The 17,824-nt window shown below is 37.3% G+C and overlaps 4 protein-coding genes and 1 long non-coding RNA gene across 6 annotated transcripts; 1 reads left to right on the forward strand and 4 right to left on the reverse strand.

Moving 5' to 3' along the window:
- Nucleotides 1-94: 94 nt before the first annotated feature.
- On the reverse strand, nt 95-2,984 carry LOC115234085 (ubiquitin-conjugating enzyme E2 J2-like). Its single transcript, XM_029804828.1, has 4 exons — nt 2,307-2,984; nt 1,986-2,220; nt 1,749-1,877; nt 95-1,638 (listed from the first exon to the last, which is right to left on the reverse strand). Exons 1-4 carry the CDS (start codon nt 2,429-2,431, stop codon nt 1,426-1,428), a joined length of 702 nt encoding a protein of 233 aa, XP_029660688.1. The 5' UTR covers nt 2,432-2,984; the 3' UTR covers nt 95-1,425.
- A 1,630-nt stretch (nt 2,985-4,614) lies between these two features.
- LOC115234065 (ubiquitin-conjugating enzyme E2 J2-like) lies at nt 4,615-6,257 on the reverse strand. 2 transcript variants are annotated; one of them, XM_029804786.1, is made up of 4 exons: nt 5,705-6,257; nt 5,430-5,628; nt 5,196-5,324; nt 4,615-5,076 (listed from the first exon to the last, which is right to left on the reverse strand). In XM_029804786.1, the coding sequence occupies exons 1-4, from the start codon at nt 5,818-5,820 to the stop codon at nt 5,020-5,022; spliced, it is 501 nt and encodes a 166-aa protein (XP_029660646.1). In that variant the 5' UTR covers nt 5,821-6,257; the 3' UTR covers nt 4,615-5,019. The 2 variants fall into 2 exon arrangements, with proteins under 2 accessions (XP_029660646.1, XP_029660645.1); XM_029804785.1 differs by having other exon boundaries at nt 5,394-5,628.
- Nucleotides 6,258-6,490: 233 nt separating this feature from the next.
- LOC115234063 (transmembrane protein 98-like) lies at nt 6,491-8,404 on the forward strand. The gene is made up of 4 exons (XM_029804783.1): nt 6,491-6,852; nt 6,931-7,040; nt 7,307-7,439; nt 7,513-8,404. Exons 1-4 carry the CDS (start codon nt 6,697-6,699, stop codon nt 7,786-7,788), a joined length of 675 nt encoding a protein of 224 aa, XP_029660643.1. The 5' UTR covers nt 6,491-6,696; the 3' UTR covers nt 7,789-8,404.
- On the reverse strand, nt 7,109-7,651 carry LOC115234066. Its single transcript, XR_003883874.1, has 2 exons — nt 7,509-7,651; nt 7,109-7,424 (listed from the first exon to the last, which is right to left on the reverse strand). It is a non-coding gene; the product is annotated as an uncharacterized LOC115234066 (long non-coding RNA).
- A 59-nt stretch (nt 8,405-8,463) lies between the features above and the next one.
- Nucleotides 8,464-12,372, reverse strand: LOC115234062 (ATP-binding cassette sub-family F member 2). Its single transcript, XM_029804782.1, has 9 exons — nt 12,164-12,372; nt 11,714-11,913; nt 10,632-11,035; nt 10,376-10,539; nt 10,016-10,243; nt 9,552-9,939; nt 9,276-9,467; nt 8,996-9,199; nt 8,464-8,932 (listed from the first exon to the last, which is right to left on the reverse strand). Exons 2-9 carry the CDS (start codon nt 11,895-11,897, stop codon nt 8,789-8,791), a joined length of 1,908 nt encoding a protein of 635 aa, XP_029660642.1. The 5' UTR covers nt 11,898-11,913; nt 12,164-12,372; the 3' UTR covers nt 8,464-8,788.
- Between the last annotated feature and the right edge of the window lie 5,452 nt (nt 12,373-17,824).

The following is a 17,824-nucleotide window of genomic DNA, read 5'->3' on the forward strand; positions in this document are numbered from 1 at the left end:
AAGAGCGTGAATTTACCTGCACACATTGTAAATATTTTCTTTGTGCCAATGAAGGAAGAAATGTTGGAAATATTTAAATGGAAAAAATTCGTGGAAAAAAAAAAAAAAAAGTCCCATGAGCCATTTAAAGAGAATATATAAATAAGAAATATATTAACCCTTTCACGCTACAGCGTGCTTGAGACTAAAAGCGTTTGCTATGTATGGTATGAAACAATTACTATTATATGCTAGTGATTTATGAAATGCTCTACCACCCTGCGATGCAAAAGATGTTAGCAACACAACACTAGTATTTATTTTGATTTTATAAAATTGATGCATCAAATGTATCAAATACTTCAAAATAATAAATTGTTGTGAAAATTTGCTCATAATATCTTTAAAAAACTTGCCACGTTACCATATAGATTAGATAGTTAAGATACGTATTATCGGACATCAAATCATTTCACAATCAAATGTTTTAGGCATTTCAGTGTTGTCTAATTTTCAATTGTTAATAATTGACATCTTATTTGCAAAAATAAATGTAATAAAAAGACATATATGTATATATACATATACCATTCGTAGCGAAAAGATTAATCAAACCATTTTTTTTTTAAAGAAAGTCTCGAGGTAATTACTAATGATTCAATGAATATAATTACATTCGCGGCAGATTTATCTTTATGTTATGTTAATATCGAGATTATTTCTATATGACGTGCTTCTTTGTTCTTACAATATCTATTTACAAATAAACTTGTTAAATTAATGGAATAAGTCAGGCTATCAAGCATAATCTGATTTAATTACATTTTTAGACTTACTCTCATTGGCACATTGTAGAGTGCGATAAATTTGTGCATTTCTATCCAAGAGATTCTCTGTTAACAGGATTAAGTAGATGTATTGTGTAAAATGTGTATCTCTCTCTTTGGATATATTTTGACTCTACGTAATCTTAAAAGTGTAGAAAATTCAATGAAAGGAAGAATGTTGCAGCACCATAAGCGAAGAAACTTAGTTTCTCTAATTACATTGCTAGAAGAGTGCAAATCTGATATAAAAAAGGCGGGAAGCCACTGCGATTAAATTGTTTCATCTGTTACACATCTCTTTCAATTGAATTAAGAGAGGTTACGATGACTCTTCCTCATTGATAAATAGCTGGATAGCATTCGGATTACAATACAGCTTGTATGTTACAATCAACTTGATATAAAAATCTATCAAACTATTCAAAGGTTTCACGCTGGCAAAAGTTCTCCGAACCGTGCAAAACCAAATGCTGCACAGATTCGAAAGATAGATCAACAGGCAAATATGGGAGCCTAGCATCTTCTTTTTATGTTCTTCGTCGCGTTTCAAAATGTACACACATGATCGTCATGGCTCTCCCATTTTGTGCTCGTTGTGATTTGAAATTCAGATTCCGATTTATTCCATAGCTATGCTCCTCAATACATATTTCACTGTGTATGCGAATGCTGCAAAGCCGATGATAACGACGAGATTGGCCAGTGCGCTATGTAATGGGCTTTGTTCTCTCTGCAACTGGTCTCGTATCAAGGAAGAGACCTCGGATGCGGTGGACTGATGCCTCGCTTGTTTCTCAAGCTCTTTTCGACGCTCCAGCTCAGTTTTGATCGCCTGCGATATTATCATACGTAATCTCGCATTAGATAAAAATATTCTAATTTCAGTAATGACATATTGATATAATAGTTTAGGTACACGTTTTATAGTATACGACAAAATACCTCGACAGTTTCTGGAAATAGTTCGCAAAACATTTTGTCCCTCAGATTGTATTCTAAACTCTGTGCAGCTAGCTGTCTCTTCTCATAATCTGTTGTATTAATGCTACCAAGTGTAGGACTTTTCTCAATCTGTATAAATACAATATCATTAAGCCTACAAGAGCATTTTTCAACAATATTTTTGAAGTTATATCTAGATACCTAGATATGGAGGGGGGGGGGAGGGAAGTTATTTACCATAAAACTAAGCAATCCTGTAAGAATAGTAGATACACTCCACGCTGGATTCCATGTATCAGGGTGAAAATCGGAAATGGAAAGACATAATCTTGTGTTGACTTTAAATCGACCATTTGGAGTGGTCATATAAATACTAGGTGGTTGGAATGGAAACTCTCCTGGAAATATGAGTTTTCCATGATAGAAACCACCCTCGTATGGAGTCTTTTCTGGTCCTATGACTACATAGTGCCTAAAACAAGTAGTTTTGTATTAATCATTCTGTATTCGAAACCAACCAAATAATCAGTTCAAACAGAATATCGATAAAACACTTGCCATTCTAATATATTCGAAGGCACTGGTTCCGCAAGAACGTACGGTACTGGATCCTTTTTGAGTCGCAAATAATCCTGTTTCAATCTGGCCGTCGCACTGTTGGTTTTTCTATTCATCCTTACCATAGAGCCTAGTGTTACCTCCGAACGGACGTTATCTCCCAGTTTTTTATACTCGTCGCGATTCTATATTTCTCGCCCAGCTTATCAAATATCTTCACAGCTCGCACTTAATTCGTTTTGCAATATTTACAAATCCGACAATGTATTTCACAAGTTGACTTTTTCGTCGCCGTCTCAGCACTGTCGAATCGCGAAATATTTGCGCATTGCAAATTTCAGGTGGGAACAGCTACCACGACAATTTTTGGCGGGATTTATTCGCGAAGTTGACGACAAAATTATCGAGATTTTGACGATTTTGCAGACGTCGCGTGAAATAGGTTATGTTACGTAGGATGACGAGGACAAACGCGCAACAAGACGATGAAGAAACCCCGTTCTTGGAGCTGCTCGGATTGGAAGATGCTAGACGAGAAATGTGTTTCGGTGGGATCTTACAATCATCGGTGATCCACGTAATTTGACAGCTGCGAGCTGTCGCGCGACAATGGAAAGCATATGATGAAGTTCACCGCACCGGAGACCGGACTCCAATAAATTCGTCCGCTTGCGCGCAGTGTTGCCACATTGGCGGGAAAAAATAATATTTCGAATAAATTTGTAAATCAAAAATCACTTTGCAATAAATTATCTATGTCACTGACGAGATATCATTAAAGATCGATGGTCTTATGAGATTTACTGTGACTGAAAGAAAAACTCGCTGCGCCTTATTTTAGTTCATCCAGTTATTGTTTTATTATCGAAAATGTATAGATCTTTTATGTAACTGCTTTAAGAATAAAATACACATTTTATTGTAAAATGACTGTTTTATTATCGACAATGCAAAAATTTACTTATCTATAGTAGTGCGTGGCGAGTTTTTTTTTCCAATAAAACCATTGGTCTTTAATGATATCTCATTGGTGTTTTCGATAATAAAACAATAACTGGATGAACTAAAATAACCGTATGAATTAAATAATTCGTGTAATTATCTTCGATGAAATCAAAACGGCCGGTAATGTTAACATCCTTCAATTACCTCCGGGCTCACCGGGCCCACTTGATAGTCACAAAAATTTACCCAGGGCTGACGGTCTTTAATAGTACATAGGTCTTTAATAGTACATAGTAATAGTACAATAGGACATTTATGTACTTTTTTCCAAGAAAAAGAAAAATTGTTAGTAAATACAGAGAAAATGCAATTGAGAGATGATATTTTTAGACCAATATGAGCCTTCAAACACTGATGTTTATGCGATATTGCAGTGCATCTCAAGATCATTTTGATCTACAACAAAATTTCTAAGTATATAATTTGTTGTTCCTAATCTAATCTTTCCTTGCATATGTCAAACAATAAAAATTAATAATTCTGTTTATGTTAACATATATACTATAGCTATTACATAAGTTAATCAGAATTTGTTGACTCTCAGCAAACAACATATAATATACACAGAACGTTTTATACTGAAGTAAAATATTTTCTGTTCAAGTATTTTATGCTTAAAAAAAAATCGACTCGTAAAATATGTCGGAATTGTAAGTATATATTGCGAAACTGATTAAGTGCGAGCCGTGAAGAGTGAACCCATATTACTTTGAGTTTTTAGTTTTTATTTGTATATATACAGAAAGACTTACCAATTATTAAAACGCTAAATATTTGAAACTTTTAAAAAAAGGTCACTCTTTAAAATCCTTAATCAATAAAAGAATACAAATATTATACATATTTTTGACAAAATAAATGCAGACAAATTAAACTATCATGAAATTAAAAAGTTCGAGGAATTTTAGAAATTTTACGAAGATTGTATTTTTCGCCCTTTGAAAATAGCGCGGATGCATTAGTTTGTTCAATATTTTGTTGATGTTTAGCCAAATACAAAAAAAAAAAAAAAAAAAAAAAAAAACAAATGTCCGCGAATTGTTTTTCTAGCCGCCAATATCGCGAGCCTGGCGTATTATTGAAACGGCGACGTGCATTAGACCTTTTCACGGTGCAGCGACTTCAGGCAAAGCTTTTAGCTCGCCGGGCTGATTTACGAAATGGCAGAAGGCTCTTCTAACAACGCTCGCTCGTCTCGCGGTTGGCCGGCGGCGTTGTTCACGACCGATGCAGCAACGGGGCTCTCGCCGCGACTACTCAAACTAATTATGATTAAATATATAAATGATGCAAACAAATTATATTCTTTCACTACTGGCATACGTTCCCTCGTTGATATTTTCATTATTCTTTTATGTTCAAAAATTGTAAACACTCTTGTGTCACATACATACAACTCAAAAATTATATGCCAAATAAATTGAGCGTACAATATCTTCCGTGACAGATATTATAAATGTCCAAGGTTAGATATTTATGTCATCAACTACTTATCTTTTACACATATGTTTTTCTTATAGGTAACTATCAAACGTTTTTAGCACTCTTTAAGCACTGATGTATAAAAATTGCTGTGCACCTGATAACGGCAATGACTCATTATGTCCACAACTCAAATAATCATAAAAATACTAGTTTGTGATTTTTTAGGAGAGGGCAGAACAGGATGAAAATCGGTGTCTGGCAAAATATAGAAAATTCAGCTCATTCATCTGGACTCATCAAGTCTCTTCTCTTTCCGATGTTCCAATTCAGTTTTGATTGCCTACAATATATTCGATAATAAATCATAATTCATAAAGGAAAATTCAATAATATACTTATATACTATATAGTCTGTATATATAGTTTGTGTGTTTGTTTTACAATACAATAGAGTAATACCTCAACAGTTTCTGGAAAGAGCTCGCAAAACAATTTGTCCTTGAGATTGTACTCTAAACTCTGCATTGCTAGCTGTCTCTTTTCATAGTCTGTTGTATTTATGCTACCGAGTGTAGGAGTTTTTTCCATCTGTAAACACACAAAATCTTTATTTGATATAAAGCTCTTTTAAATATTTCTGCAGAAAGAAATTTATACCATGAAACTAAGCAAGCCAGTGAGAATAGTAGATACATTCCATGCTGGATTCCATGTTTCTGGATGATAATCAGAAATAGACAAGCACAGTCTTGCATTGATACAAAATCGACCGTTTGGTGTGGACATATAAATGCTAGGTGGTTTAAATGGAAACTCCTCTGGAAATAGAATTTTCCCGTGATAATATCCACCTTCGTACGGAGTGCTTTCTGGTCCCCTAACCACATAGTGCCTGAAACCAATAGCATCTATATTAAGCTGCTCATGCTAAAAATTATGTGTGCTTGTTTAAACAAAATATCTCTTACCATTCTAACAAATTGGTAGGCACTGGTTCCGCAAGAATATACGGTACTGGATCCATCTTGAGATGCAGATAATCCTGTCTCAATCTAGGTATCGCACTGTTGCTTTCTTTGTCCATCCTGTATAGAATAGCCTATAGCCCAATGTTACCTCCAAACAGACAATACCCAATCTCTTACACTCGTTTTAGCATATATTCTTTGGCCAGTGTATCAGCTATGATGATCTTTCCGGAATTTATCCGCTGCTGAGTTAACGATAGTCATCGAAACGTCTCGACGTATACGAGGTTGACGTTGGATTCGAGGTAAAAGTCGCAGAATGATATAGGTTATGTTGTCCGCAACGAGAATAAACATGCGATCGCGCAGAGGTTGAAACGAATCCGAGCCACGAGCCACGATTCGTAGCCGTTCGGTTTGAAGGAGGGCCAGACGATGAAACGAATGATGCGCCTCGATTAAAAGTGATCGCCGATGAGGCGAAATTTGCCAGCGGCAAGCTATCACGCGAGAATGTAAAGAGCATGTCTTGACTCTTGACTAGTCTTGACTTGACCAAGTCTGCCCGATTCCCGATATCCCGATTGGTCCAACTAATTCAATATAATGCTCCGATCATCTGTTGATGCCAAATGCCAATTCGAATGCTCTTACGTAACGCAACAATACATACCAATCACGAGTTGTTCTCAGATGTTCTCGTACAATGAATAGAACTTAAGATCCGTGACTGTCTCCGCCTCTCACCGTCATCACCAGTCATCACCGTCATCGGCGTCATCGGCGTCATCGGGAGACGGGAGACGGGAGACAGGGAGAGTGGATTACACGACAACCCTCTGTGCCCTGTGCGATTGTTGACATTTTTGTTTCAAATGTCAATGTAAGTCCAAGTGGTTGATACTGTCTCCTATTACGAATAATTTTTTCATCAACGCTTCGATTTGCGAGATCGTCGATTGGTAGTCACTACTATACTCGTATCTGATATTATGAGCTCGTCAATATCCATGAGCAATGCTGGATCACCGACCACTGCCACTGGTATGGAGACAGTGGTCGCAGTTGCATTGGGTGCATTAGCTGCGGTCTTCCTTGGTGCACTCTTGGTACTCTTGGTTATCTGTCGCAGGCAGCGTTGCTACTATGTGAGTTTGATAAACGTCCTAGAGTCGGGAATATTAAACTGTCCTAGGAAGGAATGCCATAATATTACTCATTTTCAGAATCAAAAGGACTCTGCGGAATTAAGTTCCGATCTACTCGAAGGAGAGAACATCACTGGCTTGGGACTGGATGTATGGGAGAGCGAAGAGTGGCTGGCAGGTGCTGAAAGGTGCGAATAAAGTTATAAACAGTGAAGAAACATTATATTTTGTAAAATAATACGATCAATAGATAAAATCATATTTACATTAGTTTATTTTTATTCAAATTTATATTAGGTTTCTGACATCTTCATAAAATTAAGCTAATTTATGCTATAAAATTTATCAAGATGGATTGTTTACATTTCTTATTTTCTTACAGTGTTGATTAATTTTGTGAAAATTTAAATGTTTAAACACAATTTATTAGAAAGATGATATTATTGCATTTTAGATGGGTAGATGATGCTACTGGCTTGGCTCCACCTTGTATAGCAGTGCTTCGTTCTTGCCATGCTCTTGCAGCCAGTCTTACCACTATTGCTGGAACTGTCAATAGTAACACTGTCCCACTGGAAATAGTAGATGTACGTGCAAGTATTGTATATTATTTTTCTGTGCCGCTTCTATCAGATTATATTGCATTTTATCCTTACTCAGGTTGCCCGACGTATACCGCCTCGTGTAGACGATGTTGTCCGCAGTCTGTATCCACCATTGGATGCCAGGCTGCTAGAGGCCAGAGTGGCAGCTCTGGTATTGGCTGTGACTCACTTGGCGTTAGTAACCAAGCATGGCGTACCAAAGAGTCAAGTCAGGAAATTAGCATTCATTGATCAAGCCTTAAACGACATGGACACGCATCTGTTGGTCTTGAGAAATGCAGCATTAGCTCAAGAAGTTGCTTGCTCCATCCCAGCCTCTACGCCAGTTTGAGTGTATATCTCTTTCACAGTGGAATCAAATCTTTCTTTCGCACAGAATTGGTAATTTCCAGTTATCTATCTTTTTCTTTGATATCTATTTTTATCTTTCCATGGCTTTGGGTTAATTGTCGTCGTCACGCGGTAGCAACGAAAGTTATACATAATGTAATAATACAATTGCTAGATTCACAAATGTAGTGTATACATTAAAGGATTATATATAGGAACGTTTCGGGCGACAAATACATAAATATAGATCATCGTTGATCTCAAAGTATAAAACTGAAATTAATAGAAGTTCATATTTACTGACGAAAATTCATCAGTGTTTTATATCGAAAGTATCATAAAGAATATATTTTAATATCGTTTAAAACGCGATTTACTAAGAATCGATATTTTGCAATATGCAGAAATATATGTGGAAACAATGTGTCTTCCATATGTTATATTATCATATATAGTTATTTATATACGTATACAGATAAAAATGTATTTTAGGACTATATAATCGATCGTACCTGCGTATGTTTGTACATGTTACAATATTTTATATTCTTGAAGAGAATCAAATTATTTTATAGACTGATAAGAATTTTTAATAAAGAATTTAATCATAAAAGAAATCACTGGTTTCTTTCGTCTTTTTTTTTTTTCTACTTTCATGTCATAGTTCAAGATATATTTATTATCATTAATCAATCGTCAGTAATTTATTTAGATTCAATTTGTAATATACACGGACATTTTCGGATTTCTAGATTTCTAGTGTGTCGCGAATAATGCGCCGCAACCGTTTGTGGGTTGTCAAATAGATCCACAATTTCGACTTAATATTTTAATAAATTAACTAACAATAAGTAATCTGACCGATCATCACTGAAACGTTATGGATTAGCGTATACTCAGTGATAATTAGTATGTTACGATTTTTCGCAAAAAGATTTCTATAAATGGAGGCATAGTGCATTGGAAAAAGAGAGAAATACGGCAAATCGTGCAAACTCCTATTATTTGCCCCGATTTGCCAAATCCTTTTGTCTCTTTTGGTTATCTGAGAGGACTTTGTCTTTGAGGTGTTCTTTATAATCTAAAATGTTACCGCTCCATTTTGTAACTGCGCCATTTTCACACACCCAGATTTCTTCAGCAACCTACAAATTGAGCATAGAAAATATACATCGGATTAAAATAGAGCTACAGAAAAATGTACATACTTGATTAATCAATCTGAAGTCATGCGAAACGAGGACCATGCCGCCGTCAAAGTCGTTAATGGCGTCGGCGAGCGCATCGATCGTTTCCATATCCAAATGATTAGTAGGTTCATCGAGCAGCAACAGATGAGGTACTTGCCAAGCCAACCAGGCGAATACAACTCGACAACGTTGACCGTCCGACAGTTGACGAATAGGACAAATCTATAAAATAAATAAAATATAATATATATTCAAGTGCCGTTTCTGAAACAAATCACTTTGATAAATTTTGATATACCTGTTGACGTCCGGTTAGACCATAGCGACCAATAATCTTTCTCATTTCCTCGCGCTCTTTGACTTCAGGGAAAGCTTTCATCATGTAATCAAGAGGCGACATATCCAAATCCAGCAGTTCGTGCAAGTGTTGATGGTATCTGCCGATTCGGAGATGACTATTTTTGCGAATCATTCCGCTTGTTGGCACTAACTGCAATATAACATTACTTTGTTAAGAAAAAAGTATCGAGTGCAGAGGCATTAATAAATAAAACGTATATTTATTGGTACATACATCGCCATACAACAGCTTCAGCAGCGTACTTTTTCCTGCTCCATTTGGTCCAACCAATGCGAGTCTAGTATCCAAATCGATTCCAAATTCCAGATTCTTGTAAATCCAAGGCGCATCCTCGTTGTAGCGGAAACTGACATTCTGAACCATGATAACCGGCGGCGGAATCTTTCCACATGAAGGAAAATAAAAGTTTAGCACTTTGTCATTGACAACTTTTTCTGTCAGACCTTGAGCCACCATTTTTGCTAGAGTCTTTTCTTTCGATTGGGCCTGTCGAGCTAATTTCGCAGAACCATGACCAAACCGTGCAATATAGTTCTTCATATGCGCGATCTGATCTTGTTCCCAATTGTATTGCTTTGCTTGATTTTCAAGTAACTCCATTCTAAAGGAAAGCATTGATGTAATTAAAGAATCAGCGACATATAAGATATGGAAGCATTTTGTCGCTTGCAACTTACCTTGTTTTAATAAATGCCTCATAATTACCAGTGTAGTATTTCAATTGCTTTTTATTCACATGAATAATATTACTGCAAATTCCATTGAGAAAATCTTGAGAATGAGAGATTATAACGAGAATTCGTTTATAGGTTTTTAGTTCTTCCTCCAGCCATACACAAGCATCCAGATCAAGATGATTGGTTGGTTCATCGAGTAACAATAGATGCGGTTTTACATAAAGTGCTCTGTAAAAGAAATGCCAAAAAAATGCTGCAAAATCTAAATATAACACATATATCAATGGTGTTTTTGTATACGCAAACCATATATATGTGTGTGTATGTATGTATACATGTGTACGTAAAGTTTTCATATACCTAGCAAGAGCTATACGCATTCTCCAACCTCCTGAGAAATCTTTGGTAGGCGTTTTTTGCATTTTCGCAGTAAAACCCAAACCATGTAAAATATGGGCAGCACGAGCTTCCGCCGTGTCGGCAGCCATATCTTCTAATCTCTCATACACATCCATGAGTTGTTCCTATATTTTGTGCGTAAAACAATTGTTTTTTTTTTTTTTGATAAAAGTTTTTAGATTATGGCAAATATCAATGTAAATAATTTGTACCAAACCTGAGCATCTTCTTCGTTGCAATCTATTAACTCTTCAGCAAGCTTCTCTAATCGTATACGCTCCTCGTCAACCTCCATCACACATTCCAGAGCTGTTTTATTGCTTGCAGGCATTTCTCTAGTCAAATGAAAAATATCTATTTGCTGTGGGATAGGAACTTCACGGTTTCCTAGCACTGCTAGCAATGTAGATTTTCCAGAACCATTTAGACCTAATAAACCATAACGTCTGCCGCAATTCAATTCCAACATGGTGTCTTGCAGCAGTTCACAGCCATGGAAAGTAATAGAAAAGTTAGATATCTTTATGTCTCGACTGCGCGGATGCGAAGCCAATGATCCGGTACACGAACGTGCTTCTGCATTGAGTCTGGCATCTGCCTCCAATTTCAGACATAACGCCTCTGCAAATATACATTATGCAAACATGTGTATGCTAACACAAATATTTGATGAAATAAACATAGGTAGTTGCAAATAATTTTGTAGATAACTATTTTATAGAGTTATATAAAGTTTTGTGAACAGATTGATTATAAGTCTAGAATAATACAATAAAGTACAATAACAAATAATATAAGTACCTATTATAAAGATTAAATATATCGAGGTAATACCATATTAAAATGTAGAATTTTTAAAAATATGTGTGTTTAAAAATTGAATTATCCTACATTATAGATTATTTCAAATTTATTTCTCTTGTCATGCGTATGACAGTATTTTAAATAATTTTCAGAATGTTTTCAAACTAAAAGTATTGAAATTATTCTTAATTACAATTCATACTAAAGAGAAAGTAAAATGCCAAACTAAATATAAATTTTGTAAATATTTAAAAAAGCAAAAAGAATACATCACTTTGTGAAAACATTTACGAATAACATTTAAGAATAATTTGTATTTTAATTTTTCAAATATTTTGCTTAAAAAATTGTATTAATAACATTAAAAATCTTTAAAGCATTGTATTAATAAGATTAAAAATTAAACATCGAAAATAACTAAAAAATGACTCAAGTATGAGAGCTCATTGATATTCTCTAAAGAAGAGATAAAAAATAGCATAATCTTACACCTACCTTCGGCGCTAATAGCCGTGCCGTTGGTTCCATTCTGCAAATCTCCCAACGTCGGATTCTGATCCTTATTATCGTCGGCAATTTTCGTCTGATTGTTACTCTGTGACGGTTTCTTCCCGGACTGCCTCGCCTTCGCGGCCTCCTTCTTCTTTTGCTGCTGTTTCTTCTTCGCGTCGGACGGCATTGCCTTCCTCTTTCACCTGTAATTTTACCCAGTCGTTACAGCTCACGAGCGAAAGAACTCGGTGAGACGGCCTATTGGCAATCGCGGCGTTTTCGCCGCGTTACGTAAGACGTAGGTTAGGCGCTTTTTCGCGAGCACGTGTCAAAAAGAAACACCGCGGACGAGAATTGACGAGAATGCGAAAATGCTCAACGTTATGTCGCATCGCCGTAAACGGTCCCAAGGAGAGTGGCGAGCCGTTACGAGAGAGGGCTCGGAAAACTCACCTCCAGTGGACAAAAGAAACCAGATATCGTTCGCCAATCCGTCACGGAAACTCGTGATAACGAGACGCTTCGTAAATTATCACACGTATGATTTTTCTCGGCGATTCTGATCGCGTAAAACACCCCAAAATATTATCCTTTGTGCGCCAAAAATCGAACGTGCCGTGCGACAGGCTAACACACGTGCATTTAATGATGGAGGCAACCAACCGTCAAAGTGACACCGTGCTTGTCGCATCAATGCACAGATGGCGCCGCATGTATCGTTTCGGACGGCCGAGCTTATCATATCGACAATACAGATGGCGCCGCATGTATCGTTTCGGACGGCCGAGCTTATCATATCGACAATACAGATGGCGCCGCGTGTACCGTTTGCCACTCGACAGATCCTACTCGCGACTGTGGGCTGTGGGCCAGTGTGTGGGCATGCTGAAATATTATTAAAGACTCCTGATAATGTAACAGAAGAAATTTCTCGTACATTTACGTCATCTGGGCAATTATTACGACTAGAGTCAAAAGCATTATTAAATCAAGGTGAGTACATATTGTATAGGTGATAAGAAAAGAAAACAGGATTATTCGAGAAAAGGAAAGTAGTCAAAATACTACATATATGTCTATGTTAGAAATATCAAAATATAAATAAAAAAGTGTGTAAATTGTGAAATTAGTGAAGAAGTGTAATTTAAAATGTTTTTACATATACAATATACATATCTATATTGTTAAATTTTGTTTTTAAATGCTTTCAAAAATGTACTAGAAAGTAACACGTTACTTTCCTTATTTATAGATCTTCATTGTACATTGTTATAATTCATTGTAAATCAACAATTACAAATATCGAATACAATTTATTTAATAATTTCAAATTAAATTTAACTTTTATTATAATTACTTTTACCGATCGCATTAGAGATTGTATGTTCATTCATGAATACTGTAAATTTTAATTATCATACATATCACACGTAGCGTGATGCGTTTCATTTCTTCTTTGGTTTATCGAACGGTTCTGGATTTTCCCGATTTGTGAAGCTGTGAAGCCGGTCAAGGTGTATTCTTTCCGATGAATGAACGAATGGATAAACGGTAGGGGGTGGTAAAAGAAGACACAGACTTGCGCCCCCGCGGCAGGTCCGAAGTCCGTGTGGTCGCTGGTGGTGTGGTGGAAGGGCCGCGAGTGGGGGTGGTTCGGGCTTAATTGCCCCGCATCACAGAACGTAGTATTCCCGTAGTACGTGCTGATGGAAGGGAGAAGGGGGAAGGAGGAAGGGGATGGAAAAAGGGGGAGAGCGAGCGTATCGGCGTTTGTACGTAAGCCGCACGTCCAGATCGACGTAATGCGTACGCGGCCGACCAGTGACGTATCTGTTCCACTGCGCGTCGCGGGCAGATCTTGACGATGGTGGATTGAAATCCGCGAGAGATACGATACGATCATAATCTAATCGCTTGAATAAAAATTGAGGAGGGAAAATTGCAAACACGGAGAAGCATTATGTACTTGATGTATCAGTAACGTTAATTATTCACATGATTAAATAAAAAAATAATTCATAAAAGATAGTCGAACATATAATATATCTCAGGTATGAAAGTTTTTTTCAATCTCTCTCAGTGAAAATTATATAAGAACGTCTCTTAGTTTTTATAGATTTCCGAAGAAATCTTCGATACATTACTGCGCCTGTGCATTTCGTGCGTAGATGGTCAAGTGTATGTGACATCCATGTGCACGCGGCAACGCTCGCGTGTCAACCATCGTAACCTTTAGTGTACATCGGGGGTTTCGAAGTGGACGAGGTTGTGAGTGGAAGAAAGGGGTTGAAAAAGGTGTGAATGCTGCCCGCCGTTCATTCAAATGTCGTCCAATCGCAGCACCGTACGCTAGAGTTGCGTTAATCTTTTTTTGTAGCATTTGTATTAATGGTGAATAACTCGTGAATAATCATCTTTTTTTAAACAGTTTTAGAATAATTACTTTAAATTTCGCAACTAAAAGTCGAAGCTATGAATAGAATCGAAATGATAAAAAATTTAAATTAATTTGTATAAGTAACAATGTCTAACAAAAAAAGGTGATATTTTTACTTACATAATTTTCATACTCAAGTAACTATCTCGTATTAACAATAAATATATAGATATAGATTTCGACATACAATGTATAACGTAATTATCTAATAAAATCGCTGCATTAAATTATTAATAGATCAAAATTTGCAATCTATGACATTTCCTATTTTGCCGTTTTCACAAGATGATTGATGTGTCGCGAGAGTTCGGTGGGTTTAATTAATCATCGATTATGCTTGAAAATTTAATCCGTTTCGTTTTAAAATTTATGAGCTGACAATCGGATAAGTACTTCCTTACCTAGGCTAAGAATCAATGTGACATCTTCCATACCGACAAGTGTTTTTGACGCGAGGTGATCGCCCCAATCGATCCCGGACTTGAATAACCGAATCGGAAGTAGGACATTTAGGATTGTCGGTAATGACAAAACAGCCACTAATTTAGATCTAGTCCTTTTGAATTGTCGATCACTTTTAAGAGGGGTTACTTATTAACTCCTCAAATGTAATATGTGCACTGTAAATAAGAGATTATTTTTTCCTACAACATTATAGAAAGAAACACATGCTAATGCAGTGGTAGAGAGAAATATAAACACAAATAGTTAAAAAAGCAATCTATCAATTCATTAATTATTTCTTTCGCTAAAAGTTACTTTCAATTATAAAACATTTTTAATTTTGGAATTGAAATAATTATTTGTTTGATTATTATGAGAAATCATTGTTTAAAGTAAAAACTGAGATGCCTTCGCAACAATAAAAAAGTTGATTAATTCTTTTACCCTGTTAATCGGTGATAAATGATTTGGATGTAATGAGTCGCGAAAACACAAACAAATTCATCAACTTGTCGATTCAAATAAACAAATCATTGTTAAATCATTGTTTCGCGAAAACACAAACAAATTCATCAACTTGTCGATTCAAATAAACTAACAATCTCGCAAATATAAGCCGGTCATTCGCTCAATGACTGTGTTATATCGCTCTCTCTATATATATTCATCGATTATATAATGATATAACATACTGAAGTATCATTGAAATCAATTTATGATTATTGGGTACGATATTAGTGCGAAACAATAGTAAAGATTTAAATTAAGTGTTTTAAGCGATTAATTACAACAATCACGGTAAATATGTCTTTTACTATAATAATAAGCTATTACAAAGTACAACTATTATAAAGAATCGATATAATATTCGTCAGATGTGTTTCGCACGCATAAATCTGTAAAATTCACAACTATATATTAATATTTCAAAGAAATATATATATATATATAAATGTATAATATTTTTGTAACTTGTTAAATATACAATATTGCTATAGGGAGAGCAGAATAATAAAACACACATCTCGCTAAATAAAACTCATAAATATCCTTATAAATATCTTTTTTTTTTTTTGGATATATATAATGAAGAAAAAGGACATAGAAAATTTTTTATCAGTCTCATAAAAACATGGCTGTAAATTACGAATTTTGTTCATTCTTCCGAATCGCTAGTATTGCTTTTTGCGACAAGTAATTCTTAATGAAAATGTACTCCTTTATGTTACAACTTCTCGTGAAAGTTTGAATTTTAAGCGCTAGTCAAAAAGAGATGTCAGTTCTGATGAAAACTTTGAACACCGCGCCCCGTCGGATCTGTTCGGCAGCCTTTAAAGTTTCTTTAAGCATCCACCTTAGTAGTGGACTTGTTAAGATGTTCCTGTAATCAGTATGCAATAATCGACGCCGCACCATAACGCCGTTTCTCGAGGAAAATGACGAAAATTTTAAGTTGCCCTGCGTGGAGGTAATACAGTGTTTCATCGCTTTACCGTATATCAAATTTCCTTCCCTCTCCTTTTGTTATGCAATGTAGAGAAAATGTAAAATATACATAAAGACAGAGAATTTTATATGATTCGCATCGGGATACAATTCTCTTCGAGTGATAAAAATTCATAATTTTTTTCTCGATTATCATTCTTCTTTAACATCTCAAGAATCTACAATTCTATCTCTAAAGTGTAAAGAATGTTTACCCTTTTCCCTTTTTGCGGATAAAGAGCAAAATCTCATCGCAACATTATATCAAATAAATCGCGAGAACATGTAATCTTATAAGATTTATACGCAGTTTTCATCGAGATATAGGAGATTTTTCGGGAAAAAATAAATTCTCCGGCGAGGAAATTGGGAACTAAGGGTACGCGAGATCGATAGTTTTCGGCACAATTCGCGATCGAAGGCGTCTGGTTGGCAAAGATGAAAAACGGTCGACGCTTCGCATTATATCTATACGGTGTCGTCGTCGTTGTCGTCGTCGTCGTTGTCGTCGTTGTCGTTGTCGTCGTCGTCGTCGTCAGCCCTGCTCCTCGCACCCTCGTCGTCTTTATCGCTCGCTTGCGCGCTTGCGTGCGTGTCGCAGCTCTCGACATGTCCGCGCGACGGCGGCCGAACGTATAGTCGTGGTTATACAGCGGGGCGCGTTGCACTCCGCGAGAGGGTAGTCCTCAGTTCTCTGACGTAAGGGCAGCTCGCAATTCCCGCGCGAAATATACTCACGCGTGTACCCCTCACGCGCTCTCTTTCTCTCTCTCTCTCTTTCTCTCTTTCTCTTTCTCTTGTTCGCGTCGTCGCTGTGCGTGCGTACATGCGAGTTTGTAATCGTGCTTCTCGTGTCGTCGCCGTCATCGTCGTCGACGAGGTGCTCTTTCGTTCGCCGACCCTCCACGAGGAGGAGCAACCCTGTTCGAAGCGAGGAAAGAGAGAGAAGGATAAGGACGGAGATACGGTGCACCGTCCGAGTATACCAAGGTAGCGGGGGAGGAGAAGTGCTCTCTTTGGCAACGTACGGCAGAGTAGCGTACTATACTCCGGAGGGTGCGCTCGCGCGCGAGGGAGAGAGGAAGCGAAGCATCGCGGGGCGGAGTGGACGAAGGGTTCAGCTGGTGAGGGTGGGTGTCAGAGAGATAGAGAGAGAGAGAGAGAGAGAGAGAAAGTGAACGTGCGGGTGAGAGAGGGTGAACGAGCGTAAAGGGTGGTTAGTGCGCGACGAGAGAGAGGGAGAGAGAGAGAGAGAGAGAAAAAGGCTCGAGGCAGGCGCGCGTATTGATTCCCGCGTGGCGTTATACGGCGAGGTGAGAAAGCTGCAACCGGAAGATTCCTCCTGCCTCCTTTCGCCGCCGGGGGAGGAGAAGGAGCGAGGAGAAAAATAGAGTCTCGGAGAAGAGAGAGCCAAGTGTGAAGGAGAGAAGAATCGCTCTCTTTCTCTCTCCCTCTCTTTCTCTCTCTCGCGTCCCGTTCTCGCGCTCCCGCTCTCATCAGGTACGTTTACGCGCCCGTGAGACGTCGTAACATCTCGATTTATCCGCTGTGTCTGTTACCGTTCAGACTGTTTCCACGCGTTTTCCAGAGCGTTCGTTTTTCTCGAAGACAGACAGGTCAGTCGTCAGTCGTCCACCTTCGTCTCGTCTCGAGGGTGAGGCAAAGTTCGCGAGCGAGACCAAGTGAAACGGGCGAAAGGGAGACGGAGCGAACCGAGAGAGTGGCCGAGAGAGAGAGAGAGAGAGAGA

This window comes from Formica exsecta, unplaced genomic scaffold, assembly GCF_003651465.1.
Source record: "Formica exsecta isolate Colony F162 unplaced genomic scaffold, ASM365146v1 scaffold194, whole genome shotgun sequence".
NCBI classification, from domain to species: Eukaryota; Metazoa; Arthropoda; class Insecta; order Hymenoptera; family Formicidae; genus Formica; species Formica exsecta.